Source organism: Lathamus discolor, chromosome 4, assembly GCF_037157495.1.
Source record: "Lathamus discolor isolate bLatDis1 chromosome 4, bLatDis1.hap1, whole genome shotgun sequence".
In the NCBI taxonomy this organism is placed as follows: domain Eukaryota; kingdom Metazoa; phylum Chordata; class Aves; order Psittaciformes; family Psittacidae; genus Lathamus; species Lathamus discolor.
The window spans coordinates 64,794,350-64,808,012 of NC_088887.1; the positions used below are offsets into that span (position 1 = coordinate 64,794,350).

At 42.9% G+C, this 13,663-nt stretch overlaps 1 protein-coding gene across 7 annotated transcripts in view; it reads right to left on the reverse strand.

Moving 5' to 3' along the window:
* Positions 1–13,663, reverse strand: part of SEPTIN10 (septin 10) — a 59,839-nt gene that overhangs the window by 18,190 nt on the left and 27,986 nt on the right. For 4 of the 7 annotated variants that reach the window (XM_065677847.1, XM_065677845.1, XM_065677843.1 and 1 more), the window contains one exon: positions 13,285–13,513. The exons of 1 other annotated variant lie outside the window; for it this stretch is intronic. In XM_065677847.1, coding sequence (XP_065533919.1) covers positions 13,378–13,513 — 136 coding nt within the window. In that variant the 3' untranslated portion in view covers positions 13,285–13,377. Of the gene's footprint in view, positions 1–11,765; positions 12,593–13,284; positions 13,641–13,663 lie in introns of those variants that run through there. 2 more of the 7 variants (XM_065677846.1, XM_065677844.1) reach the window with 2 other exon arrangements.

A 13,663-nucleotide genomic window follows, 5' to 3' on the forward strand; every position in this document is an offset into this window, starting at 1 on the left:
AAAGCAGACAAGCACGTCCATGAGCAACCAGCATGTCCATCAGCAACAAGCACAAAAAGAGCTCTTGGCTGCTAATATATTTACCCAGCCCTTGTGAAAATAAAAGGGTAGAATAACACACTAACTGCTGTGATTTGCCATTTGGAGAATTGGAGTGCATCCAGCAAGATGTGCTTTACCTCTGAAGTAAAGAGCCTCAGCATGGACATGTAACTGCCCACAGCCCTGGCTCCCAGTACCTACTCAATTTTTCTGCAAGCATAAAGTAAGCCCTATTCCTGAGACAGTAATTAGCATGCGTCTCCCATGTCTTACTAAATGATAAAATTCAAGTCTTTGATAGCTGCTCGTATTAGGCCCAGAAATGTTATTTTCCAGCACTCGCAGCTGAGCTGGTTGTGCCATGCTCATTGACGGGAGCACAAGGCACGACCTCACACCCTTGGCTGTGAGGCAAGGCACCCCACTGACTTGTCGCTGCCTCATTTCTTCAGGGTGTACAGCAGAAGAGCAGTCTAGTCGGGAGCACATGTCTTGGCAGATACCTGAGTTGATGTCAAGCTGATGTCTTCTTATTAGTCTTTATAGAAAATGGCATTTGGAGCCAGTATGGAGCTGGGAGGTGTTACAACCACAAGTGAGGACAGAGAAATAACAAAACAGGAGCTGAAAAGTTTACAAATCCTGTAAAGAGAAAAAGAATACCCACGAAGTTTAACTTGGAGAAGATGCAAACTAGTATACCTAAGGAAAATAATCAAACCCACAGATATTTCATGAAGGAGGCATTTGGAAAGCAAGAGCTAAAATCAGTCTGCAAGCAAGAGATGAAGAATGAACATGTGCATGTGTGCGAGGAAGCGAACAGGAGCCTGGAAGAGCACAGCTCTTCTCAGCAAGAACTACACAGCACTAAAAGCATGGGGTCACATTGCAGTTTTAAGGACATTGAGATCCATGTTTAATTTCTGCACATTTAATGCTGCAATAACATTACCTGGGAGGAAGGATGCAGAACTCTCTCCCAGCCCCGGGGCTAAGAGCCACAAGAGCTTGGTGGCTGCCCCCCGGCTCAGGGCCCAGTGCAGGGGGCTACAGCCAGCTCCATCACAGCCAGGAGCCCCCAGGGAGGTGCCCCCAGCACTGCAGAGGTTCCTCACTCCTGCTGCCTTCCTTGGGTGTGATGGCACATGGTCACGTACTGCAGAGGTGACAGGCTGTGCACTAACGCACAAAAGAGTGGTGATCTGATAACCCAAAGAACAAACCCTTCCAAGCAGTGATCAACGAACTCTCATATTCAAGCCTTCAAAAGGATGACAAACATTACCTGTTGTACATGCTTCATTTGCGCTACATGAACCAAAAGCTTGCAGTTAACCAGCTTTGCCCCCATCCTGCATTCCCAGAGAAGAGTCACATCCAGGATGCCTGCCTTGCTGCCACGGACTCCCTGGCAGGCTGCAGACACAAAGGCAAGGGGATCAGACCCCTGCGACCTACAAATGAAATTATGGAGAAGGACAAAAAGAGAAAGCAAGCTAGTGCTGGGCATCGGCCCTGCATGGGAGCCAGCAGACAAAGAGACAGAACTGGAGATCATTTTTACTCTTTGCCAAGAGGCTCAGTTTTCATTCACAAATTAAGGAAAATGATGGAAAATCCCCAAATTATGGAAAATTAGCCCAAAGATAGTAGCCCCTCCCCTGCTACCACCAGCTGAGCATTTGGGGCATTTAACTGAACAGCAAAGAGCTAGTGACAGTCCTCATCTCTTCCTGGGTGAAGACAGGCCTGCCCCATGAGGCTCTGAGGATGATTCTCCAGCCAGCACACCAGGCTGAGGCTCAGTCATCCTCCTGCCTTCCCACCCTGCCAGAGTCAGACCACTCGGTGTGAGTGGTGTCCCTTGCTGCCTAGCCCAGTGAGGCAGTAAGGGCTGTTACTTGGATGCTGTCTGTCCCAGAGCATCATTAGGATGCCTGAGGCATTAGTACAGGAGCCCAGAACAAATCCGCTCCAGCAGCCTGAAGGATGAACCTCACATAGCAGATGAGTGTTGAGACCACACTGACCCACTCGTGCTAAGAACAAAATGTTTCATTGTGCCCAGAGGAGCAATTTGTGCAGAACGAAACAAAATTACATGTTTTATTTCATTGGGTTTTGTTCAGAAAGGAGAAAAAATGGCTTTCTCTTCAGGGACTTGTAGGAAACTGTCATTTAGGAGCTGAGACTCAAGTACTCCCTTTGTCTCCAACAGAAAGAGAAAATAACCCTCACACCACTGCTGGTTATCAGCTGTGAAGGACTTTTGTCTGCTGTTGTCTCTACTATTTGCTGCAACAGTACTGCTCCTATCCTATTCCACCTCCTTATGAGAACCTTAAGAGTCACCCTCCAACCCTACAAGAGGTCATGTCAGAAATCCAAGAAGGGATTTCTTTCTTCTAAGAAGGGAGTTTTCTGTTGTCTTACCTGCTTACTTCTGCACCTTTAATCTCTACTTTGAACTACTTCCAAACCCATCCCGAGACGCTGCTATGGAGCATCACATCAGGAAGCTGCAAGCATCCGCATGTTGCCTGATGAAGCCAATGTGCCTTCCAGCTCCAGTGTCAACACACCACGGCAGGGACATCAGCTGTGCAGTTTTTGCTTTGAAGGATGTTTTTTGGGATGTAAACCACTGAGTATATTACCAAACAGCATTCTTTTGGACCTAGGTAATGCTCATTTTCAGCTTTCAGGCTGAGACCCTTCACCAGATGATTTAGTGAGCGGCTAACATGAAAGAGGAAGGATATGCTGTTATGTCTAGAATTAAAAGAAAATAAAATGTGCACAGTGAGAAAATATGCTGTTACCCTGGTCTGAACCAAACGAGTCTCCCACATTTGACAACTAAGACAAGACAGAAAAACCTCAGGAGTCTTCCTTTGCAACATCTGAGCTTTAAAATATACTGTATGAAACTCCCCACCTTGGGAAGATCAGGACTGACACTACTACCATGCCATGCCCACCGCAGCAGCTCTCCTCTCTGCCCCCCAGGTAACTCACCCCAAAGACCTTGTCCCTGCCAGCCTGCCTTTCACATCTCACACTGCTGAATCCACCCTGCAACTGTATTCTCACGGACTTCAGACTGCCCAAGGGTTTTCCACCCTGGCTGCTTCTGGGGAGTAAAATCCTGCTGATGCTTTAATTTTGGCTCTATCAAGTGAGGCTTTCACAGCTCTCCTTTGCCCGAGGGTTTGTTTCTATGCTTAAACATAATTTCTGGCTCATAGCGGGACACAGCTCCAGGAGCTACAGCCTCTCCAGGATGGTCGTTTAGCACCCCTCACTGGCAGCCCCCGTAAATTAGTCTACTAAAAGGGGCTTTAAAAATACAGGGAGAAGAAATAAACCCAAAAGGCATGAAACAGAAGAACCAGAGAAACCCAGACAACAACAACAGTATCCCTTTCCCTCTTAATTTCCAAGGAATCACATTTCCAAGACAACTGTAATATTTTTTTAAAACCGTTTCTGCTGCAAACAGCTCTGGTGCTTCAAAACACAGAAGTCCCTGGTCCCACATCTATTTTTTCTGAGCATCTGCATCAAAACAATCTATTTGAAGAATGTTTTTAGCCACTTTAAGCCATTAACCAGGTTTCAGCTATTGAAGGTGCGCAGATTAAGGATGACACCAGAAATACACACCCAGGGGACATCTCAGTCTGTTTCTCTTTCATTTGGCATAGTTACAAGTTACATAGTTAGAAGAGGAGGGATAATTTTGCTGCCTTTCTGTTTAAAACTTGACTGGATACTGTCCAGGGTAAAATTAACTTCATCTGAAAGCACACACATCTATAAATTCATCTGCAGTTTTGAATGAGCTACTTGCCATTTTTAGTACTTTTAAACTTCATTTCACACCAAACAGGAAATTACTTCTCTTTTCCCAACCAGTCAAACTCCCCAGTGAACCCACAGCCTCCCAGGCTGTGCAAGGCAGGTTCCAAAAGCTGAAGTTAACACTTGTGCATGGAGGTTTTGTCTCTCTGTTAGAGGGCAGTGAATTTATTGCTTCAGGTGTTGTGCCCTGAGATACGACATTTATACGACCGTGTCTTATAAAAAATTTAAAGCTGCAAATCATTTTTTAAAAGCACATAGGATTGTATAGGGTTTTTTAAACACCCTATCCAGGAAAATTTCCGAACATGGCTTTTAGCAATGAGCATACTGCATTGTAATTCCTTTATTTGCATGCTTCTAGTGAGAGCAGCATCAGCCAACCGTTTGTAGCCATTGCTAATTCAGAGCTTGCAATACAGTATTTTTACTTGCTGATCCAATGAGCTCTGCCAATATACAAACTCCACGGTATCATCCAGTAAAATTCTCAAGGATCAGTCCTGACCTCACAGCCAAAGCACCATTCCAAACATACTGCTGGCATGCCAGTCCTTATTGGGGAAATCTGCTGTTCCATCTACCATAATTACATTGAACTTACCAGGAATACTATCAGCAGTGCCCTCAGGTCATTATGATCTCTAGTTTCTGTGATCGCATTTTCAATGACAAGATTCATAAACCGAGGCATTTCAAACCCCACCAGAACATCAGGATAATATCTTGGACACCAAGATAAACACCATGCTGCCTCTTAAGTAGGATTTTTCCCATTTTCTTCAAAAATCATTGAAACAGAGTATCAGTGTTGCTGGTAACCTTTAAACTTCAGCTCACGGAACTGCAGCAAACCAAAGAGTCTTGGTACATTTCGTGTTTGTCCTAAAGCTTTTTCCAGGTAGAAAATCCCGGCTAGACAGAGATTAGTTTGGCACATATTTATGAGGGAATTGAAACGGCTTTGAGCCTTTCCTCCCTGCCCTGCCTACCCGCAGTGCCTTGGGGTAGCCATGCCGCTGTCACAGGATGCTGTCAGTCAGATGGCTTCTTGGTCTCCTTCTCTTCAGTCACCTAAATATGAATTAAGTCTTTGTCTCCATGCTCTGGTTTAGCAGTTTGCACCTAGATACTGTCCACTTGGTTAGAAACTGGCTCAGCCTCCATCAAAGCCTTACCAGTGAGGTCAGGGATGAACCTGAGGTCAGATCAACGCAGGAGGTTACAAAGGGCTCCCTGGCAAGCACCAGTTTCCAGGGCCAGAGCGCAGCCTTCCGGCAAAGGGAGGTTTCAGACGGAGTTTGGTAAAAGGTTTCCTTTTCATTTCCTCCTGATGAGCCTCCCAACAGCCACATGTAAACACCTGCCCTGCCAGAGAGCACCATCGCTCAGCAACCAGAGAAAGCCCTGCCTCATGAGACACTATGGGAAATGCATTCACAAATAAACTCAGTGTGAAGAGTTTTAAACCCAGCCCCTTCTCTGCCTCACTTGGAGCAGAAATGAGCTTTCTCACCTTCCAATCAATGATCTTGTCCATCAGGCTAGAGAATTTCTGAGGCAGGTCTTCCTCACCTCCTGTTGAACTAGCTTCATTTGGTACCTACCGCATCCATACTGGAGCAATGAGTAAAATCTGACATGAACTTATAGAATCATAGAATAGTTAGGGTTGGAAAGGACCTTAAGATCATCTAGTTCCAACCCCTCTGCCATGGGCAGGGACACCTCACACTAAACCATGTCACCCAAGGCTCCATCCAACCTGGCCTTGAACACTGCCAGGGATGGAGCATTCAAAACATCCTTGGGCAACCCATTCCAGTGCCTCACCACCCTAACAGGAAAGAATTTCCTCCTTATATCTAATCTAAACTTCCCCTGTTTAAGTTTTAACCTGTTACCCCTTGTCCTGTCACTACAGTCCCCAATGAATAGTCCATCCCCAGCATCCCTGTAGCCCCCTTTCAGATACTTAAACTGGCTCATTTTTTTTCTTTCAGAATCCATGCATACTTTACTATCTAAATAAAGCTGAAAAATATCAGCAAGTTGGACTCACTACTCAGGAAAAATTACATATCTGTAGGAAGTCTCTCCTCTGATGAGGACACTTCAGGACCACACTATAGACCATGTTGCTTCAGGAACCTCAGTATGGTTCTGGAGACACTAAACATGTACAAGTACCTCTCTATAAACCTAAGTGACTGGGGAAATTAGAAGCAACATCATAAGGCATTTGAATTCTGGATTGAGGGAGACAAAGGCCTCATGCAAACCTAACCCAAAGCAGTCAGAATTCAGACTGCATCACTCTCCTCCTTATGTAGATCATCCTCCCACAAAAGCTCCTCTGATTTATTTATCAGCCAAAACAACAGCAGGCTTGAGAACTATGTACAAGTCTGGGAAGCACAGACCTGTGTTTTGTATCAGCAAAGGATGTCAGCCCAAGTACCTAGTCCATCACAGATTTCCTGTGGGACTGTAACTATGTATTAGAAGCTGTGATGTGCTTATTTTCATGGCTCATTACCACTGAGTGGGTGCAAATGAAAATAAATCTAATTATGCTTCAAAATCTGAGCCCGACCCCCTGTGGGTGTCATCTTCCAACTTCTTAATATCTTCTGTGAGAATAAATACGTTAGAGACTGAGATGCAGTCACTGCCCCTGGAAGCGTTCAAAAACTGCATAGATGAGGCCCTTAGCAACACGGTTTAGTGTGGGCTTGGCAGTCCTGGGGTAATGGTTGGACTTGATGGTCTTAAAGGTCTTTTCCAACCTAGCTGATTCCATGATTCTATAAAACAGCCCTGGTGTTTTGTATTCCTCTGCACAGTCCATCAGTATTGTTTGCTGTGTTTCTAGATGGCACCTAATAAGAAATTTTCACTGCAGCTTGCAAGTCAAATGAGCCTTTAATGGCATGACAGGAAGCTAACAAACATTAGAGGAAAGGTTGTGACAGATTTCTGTGCGTCTCATCTCTCTGGCTGCTTGCACACGTGTCAGACAGCTCAGCTGGTTCTATGAAAATGCACTGGGATCACCACATTCCCCCAGCAGGCTAAAAGGGCCAAGTATCTTCACACTGCATGAGGGGGAATGGAACTTCATCTCTGGCATTCCCAAAACTAACCAAATAACCACCCTCTCAGCAACACAGCTGTAAGGAGAAGCTGTGAAAAATCTAGTCCCAAAAGGCTGTGTAAACACCAGCACCCTCTTATCCTCTTTCCAAACACGTTGCCTATTTTTCCTCTAGAGAGGTGATGGCTACCAGGGTCTCCACCTTTTCTAAGCTTCTGGTGAAAGAGTTAACATCTTCCCGAGGAGGAAGGGCTAGCTCCAAGTTTCCCCCCTCTGAGAATGGAAGCATAAAATATTACAGACACCGAGAACTCTGCCTCTCAGCCTCTTCTCAGCAGGAAGGATCAGCCCCTCCAAAAGTAGGCACACTAAAGGGGTAGTAAAGATTTCCTACTCCCAGCACAAGGGCATGCAGAAACAGCCAGCAGGCATCGAGGCCAACGGTCAAGAACTAAAGCAGTTCTTTGAATCAACCAGGGATTGCACAGCCTGGGGACCACTCTCAGCTCTCTGTGGCAGTTGTGAGTGACCTATACATCCACACAGATATACCTAGACAGGTGGGAGTGAGATACATCTCTCTGTGTACATTTATTAAAAACTTATGGATTTTTATATATGAATAGGGACATATCCAAATCCTACACACTTAAATGTGAAAATCAGGTGAAGGCAAATCTCTGTTGGAAGGTAGAAATTAATTCTGAAACCATTAGTTCAGTGGGTTCCTTGTTTATGAACAGTACACTAATGAACTGTGATACAAAAGTGACGAGATGATTAGTTACAGATTGCAAGTACGGGTACCCCCAAAATAAAGAGATACTTCAAGATCTGATGCCAAAAGACATTTGTGCAGTTCCATAATGCTCTTTTTCAGCAAGTTTAAGGCTCACACGATGATCACCCAGAAACCACCTTGACACATCTTGATAGTATTTCCCAACCAAGAAAACCAGGCTATTTTCTCGCACATTTCTGGGAAGTCGTCTTTTTTTTTTTTTTAGTATTAGAATAAGATGCAATTGTATTCTTAACTTTTCAAATTATAAAGACTGATTTCAGCATTTTAATAACAAACCACATGAGCTCAGAGCTCTCATTGCACTTATTTTTATCCGGCCTCCTGCGCTTACAGCTTCATTTCTGCAGAGAACAGGTTAATACACTCTGCTGGGGGGGAAATAAATAAACAAACAAGCTGTTCATGCTGACTGAGTTACAGAATTACAGAATAGCTGAGGCTGGAAGAGGACTCTGGAGATCCCCTATTCCAGCTCCCTGACAAAAGCAGGTTCAACTCCAGCGGGGCGCTCAGAGCCAGTGACACAGTGGCTCAGCGCCGTAGTCCTCTCCCCATGGCGAAAGCCACGTTACTCGAGCGCACCCTAGTGAAAGTCCTGTAAAAGCCTTTTTTCTGCTTTAAAGTCCTGCAAATACCTATTTCTAGCTATCGGTGTTTCGCTGCCTTGATGCTAGGGTCTGGATTGTGAAAAATACACCCAGTAAAGCAAACAAGAAGAGGCAGATGCCTCAGAACTTTACAAAAATCCAGTTAGGCAATTTACCTGCCTGTGAATTACACTAAATTGCTTTTTGCAGTGAGACACTGACCGTGAATTGCACAGGTCTTCACAAAGGTCCTGCAACCCTTTTCAGTTTTTCTTTTGAGTATTTTCCTTTCTACATAGAGATTGTGTTGTTGCTGTTGAGGTTCATATTTCTGTCAGTTAAAATCATAGAATCAATCACAGATTGAGCACAGTTGGCTTTTTTGGCTGCCAGGGCACACTGCTAATTCATATTCAACTTGAAATCAATCCAGACCGCTGGGTCGCTTTCTGCAGGACTGCTTTAGAGCCGCTTGTCCTCTAGTTTGTACTCATAACCAAGATTCCCCCTTTCCCTGGTGCAGAATGCAGCACTTGCTCTTGCTAAATTTCATACCATTGGTGACCGCTCAGCTCTCCAGCCCATCCAGATCTGCCTGTGAGGCCTCCCTGCCTTACAGGGAGTCCACAGCTCCTCCTAACTTAGTATCATCAGCAAACTTACTTCATGTACATTCGATTCCTGCATCCAGATAATTTATAAAAACATTAGAGAGCACTTGCCCTAAAACTGGGACCTGGGGAACCTTGCTGGGGAGCGGCTGCCAGCCTGATGTAACCCCATGTTACTCTTTGAGCCCAATCTGTCAGCCAATTGCTCACCCAGCATATGATGGACTTGTCTAGCTGTGCACTGGACAATTTGTGCAGAAGGATACTGTGAAAGATAGTAATGGGACTTCGCTTAAAAGAAGTAATTTTGTTGAAGTCTACTGGTTTCCCTTGGTCAGCCACATGTGTGACCTTGTCATAAAAGGAAATCAGGTTAGTTTAAAGGAGGACTTTCCCCTTACAAATCCCTGCTGGCTAGGGCCTCCTTTCTTCCCCTTCTTGAAAACTAGGAGAACATTTGCCACCTTCGAGGTGACTGGCACCTCTCCAGACTCCCAAGACCACTGGAAAATAATGGACAGAAGTCTCACAGTAACATCGGCCAGTTCTTCCAGCACCCTGGGATAGATCCCATCAGGACCCACAGATTTATGTGCATTGAGCTGGAGCAGCAAGTCTCAAACAAGTTCAGGGTCCCCTCAGAGTCTTTCATCCCCCCGGTCACTGAATTCAAAACAGGTCTCCAGGGGTCCCAGGGCCCATCACTGGTGTTGAAGACAGAGGTAACCAAGGCATTAAAAGCCTCTGCTTTGTCTGTGACCTTATCTGTGAGGTTTTTGACCTCATCAAGCAATGGATCAATATTACCTTTATCTTCCTTTTGCTGTTAACATAATTTAAAAAGCCCTTTTTGTTGTCCTTCACAGTGCTGGCCAACTTGAGCTCTAATTGAGCTAAGGTCACACTAATTTTCTCCCTGCAGTTGCAAACAGTATCTCTAGTTTTCCTGTGTCGCCTGTCCTTCTTTCTGATGTCCATACATCCTTAGCTTTTGAAGTCCAGTACATTCTCTATCTAATTTCACAATGCAAATCTAAATCTGTTTCTGACACCAAATACGTAGGTAATGCTATACTGTTAGCAGCAGGAGATTTAAGATAAAACCACTTATGCATCCTGACTGTGTCTTCTCATAGCAAAGTAATTTTAAAGACAGAGTTAAGAATAAATACACAAAATATTTATAGAAAGTATCCTAAGGAAAGGATCTAAGACAGTAAATGCTTCAGACTTGTAATGGGCATAAATAATCTCACAGTAGCCACTTGCAGAAGGTACCATAATAATAAAGAGACCTCAATAAATAGTCCTGAAACTATCTAATCTGCCAGATAAACCTCTCTGAAATGTTCAATTAAAATGCACATGGCTAAAATAAACTATAGTAAGACATACACATTTTTATTTACTACCACTATCAATTCTCCACTTTCAGGAGATATTGCTAGTTGTGCTTTTATAATTCTTTGAACTGCATCTGACTGTGATGTGCACTTCTGCACTTATATGATACCTTATCTTTAGGCAAACTTAAAACAACTGTGGGATTTCCCATACTTACAGATGGCTCCCCACTGCTTTAATGAATAGTGAAAAAAGAAAAACCCACCAGCTCTCTCATTTTGTGCTATAACTGAACAAACTCCCTTCAATTGTCACCTGTTCCAGAGACCTGCACAGACACCTGAACCAGTCTTGTTTTGCTGCCGAATCCTGCAGGGCCAACACGTGCAACTGAACATAAACCCATTCTGACCAAGACATCTGGTATTTGTATGGTACTATTCATGGTTCCCAGCTGTCAAAGCACAGCACATCCTCTACTACTGGCTAGGAACGGAGCTATCTAGGTCAAACAGTACTTAACCATCTCAGGCTTTGCCCTCAGCAAAGTAGCCACAGTACAGACAGCTAAATCTGTCTTTTGATGCAGTTTTGTAATGCTCATGAAGAGCTATGCTTGAGCTAATTAACATCAGCGCCTGGGATAACCCACACCAGGGGTAACTGAGTGCTGACAGTACACATCACTCAATTGCAATTACATTCTGCTCAAGATCACATGATAACCCTTCCAAACCTACTGCTCAGTTAAAAAATATATATTATTTTTTGTTATCCATTTGACTGTTACCTCCTTTAAGGAGGGCATATCCCTTGTTTCTAAACAAACAGATGCAAATGGCCCAGTCAAGAGTACAAAGCCAAACTAAAAATAGCCTTTTATCAAGCTGTATTTCGCTCAGGAAGGGACAATCATCAGTTACGGGGCTTGGCCCTGCCCCACTTTCTTCTCTTGAAAGAAGCACCAGTTATTTGCTGGTTGAGTGTACAGGCTAAATGAGTAATATCTCTTAACCTTTCAATCCTATGTTAGAGCCTGCTGTGCCTGTGAAGCTAATCGAATTAGCAGTTTGACCCTTTCCTGGTCACTGAAGGGTTTACATATCTTAGCATCTATTCCCTCCCATTGCTACAGAATTGAAGGAAAACAATCGTATATGATATGCATCACTGTAAAAAAGAAGTAATATAGCAGGTGAGGTCAGTCACTGGAACAGGCTTCCAGGGCAGCAGTCACCACACCAAGCCTGTCAGGTTTCAAGGACTGTTTGGATGACGCTGTTGGTCCAAATCAATAAGACTTAAGACATTTAGAACACAAGCAAAACATTTCTATTTTTCAGATGAATGTGAAATCTTACTCCTTGTTTTTAGTAACATGGGAGGGAAAGGAAGTAGAGCAACAGAAACACTGAAGCAAAAGCCATATATTTTATTTCTATCAAGTTAGTATTTAATGCTTCAAAAGCTGCACAAAACAACTTCAGAGAACTCCACCTTTGCACTTCCCCATGAGTTATCATGGCTACTGAGAGAATAAAAAACATTTTAAACTTGTTTTAACCTGAAGCTCTTGTAGTAGTTTTTGTAAAGTTAGCCTCTGCTGTAACTGAACACCACAGTCACAAGCATCAAAAAGTTATAGGTACTTTCCATATTAAGTTAGTAGTGTCAGATAAAATATCATGCAGCAGTGCAGCACTGAAAATAGCTGAATACATTTTGATTAGAAAGATTATACCTGAAATGTGGGACAGTGCTTGTACATAGAAGCCTACAAATAAAACATGTCAGCAAAATCAGTAAATGACTGAATTATATCAGCATTTGTACTAGGTAATATTTAGTTGACTAATATACCAGACCATATGAAAATAACTCTTTAGAAAAGTTAGAGCGGATGCACTCACTGAATATTCTACTACAGCTTTCATATTATGAATGGAACTGTTTATGGCAGGGACATTTTCTTTGCTACAATGCACTTAAAATGACAGTAAGTTGACCACATGTATGTAAGACAAGGGCATATCAAGGCAGACTTGTAACAGGAAGTCCCTGATGGGGATGTGTACAGATGTGTACAGATCATACTTCAAAATTCTTCTTATGCAGCAACAAATGATACCTTCCAAATCCTTTAGTAAGAAACTGCAACTTCTACACCAAACACTGTGAATCATTGCTTCTCAAGAGAAATTATCAATATTGCTTCTTCTATCATCAGTATTATGTAAAGCTGGAAATGAAAAACAAAAGCAAGCATATAAACTGTAACATACTCTGAAGAAATAAAACTAAAACAGAGAAAGCAAATCTAAACATTTTCCGTAGTTGAGAGTTACTCATGATAGTGCAGATAATGACTTCTACTACCAACAATTCCACTTCTACTACCAACAATTCCACTTTCATATGTAAAACCAGGAAAAAGAGTTTAGGAACAGGAACTCAGTAACATTACTTGAAATGCAATAAATTTTGTCAAAAAACACAAGCAGGCTGCTAGCATACACCCAAAAACGCACACCCATCCAACTTCTGAAGTTTTTCATAGTGTAGCAGTTACGAATAATTTCTGTACCAAAAGATCTGCTTTCAACTGCAGCAAGATACTAATCAACAAAATGTTATCTGCAGTAGAGTTGTAGCTTTTCGGAAAGAAAATTAGTCAAGTGGTTTCTAGGTTTGGAGGAGAAAAACAATTTAATGTATGAATATTTAATCGCTGTTTATATATTAAAAAATTGGGCGTGTTATTCAGGAGACTTATTTTGAGCACATTTCTGATATTTTGCAATTTATTTGAGGCTTTTGTTTGGGAGTAAAGAAAGAAAGGAAGTAAAATGTTTATCAATCAGGTCATATTCTGCACTCAGTGAAATTTTACAGCCGATTTCATCAATCTTTCTCAAAAATCTGTCCTAGGAAGACATACACGATATTATGAGACAGCAGCAGTCAGACTGCTTCATAAAAATAACATATCCTACATTCAAAGCCTCAGTGCTGCAATCAGAGTTGTCATTTCTGGAATCCCCTGGGTGAATTTCTCTCCCTCTCTAACTTCTCCCACTCCCTCTCGCTCTGTTGGTGAACAGTCGTGATTTCTTCATCCCTGATATCAAAGCACAGCAATTCAAGTCGAAAACCTTGGTTCCTTCAAGGAAAAAAAGAAAGGATGCTCCTAAAATATACAGTAATCACTCTAAAACTAAATGCACCATGAGGGTAATCTACACACTTCTGTCTTCTTATCACAGAACAGGAGCATGTTCACATGTTTTCTGAAAGATTACAGATATTTGTG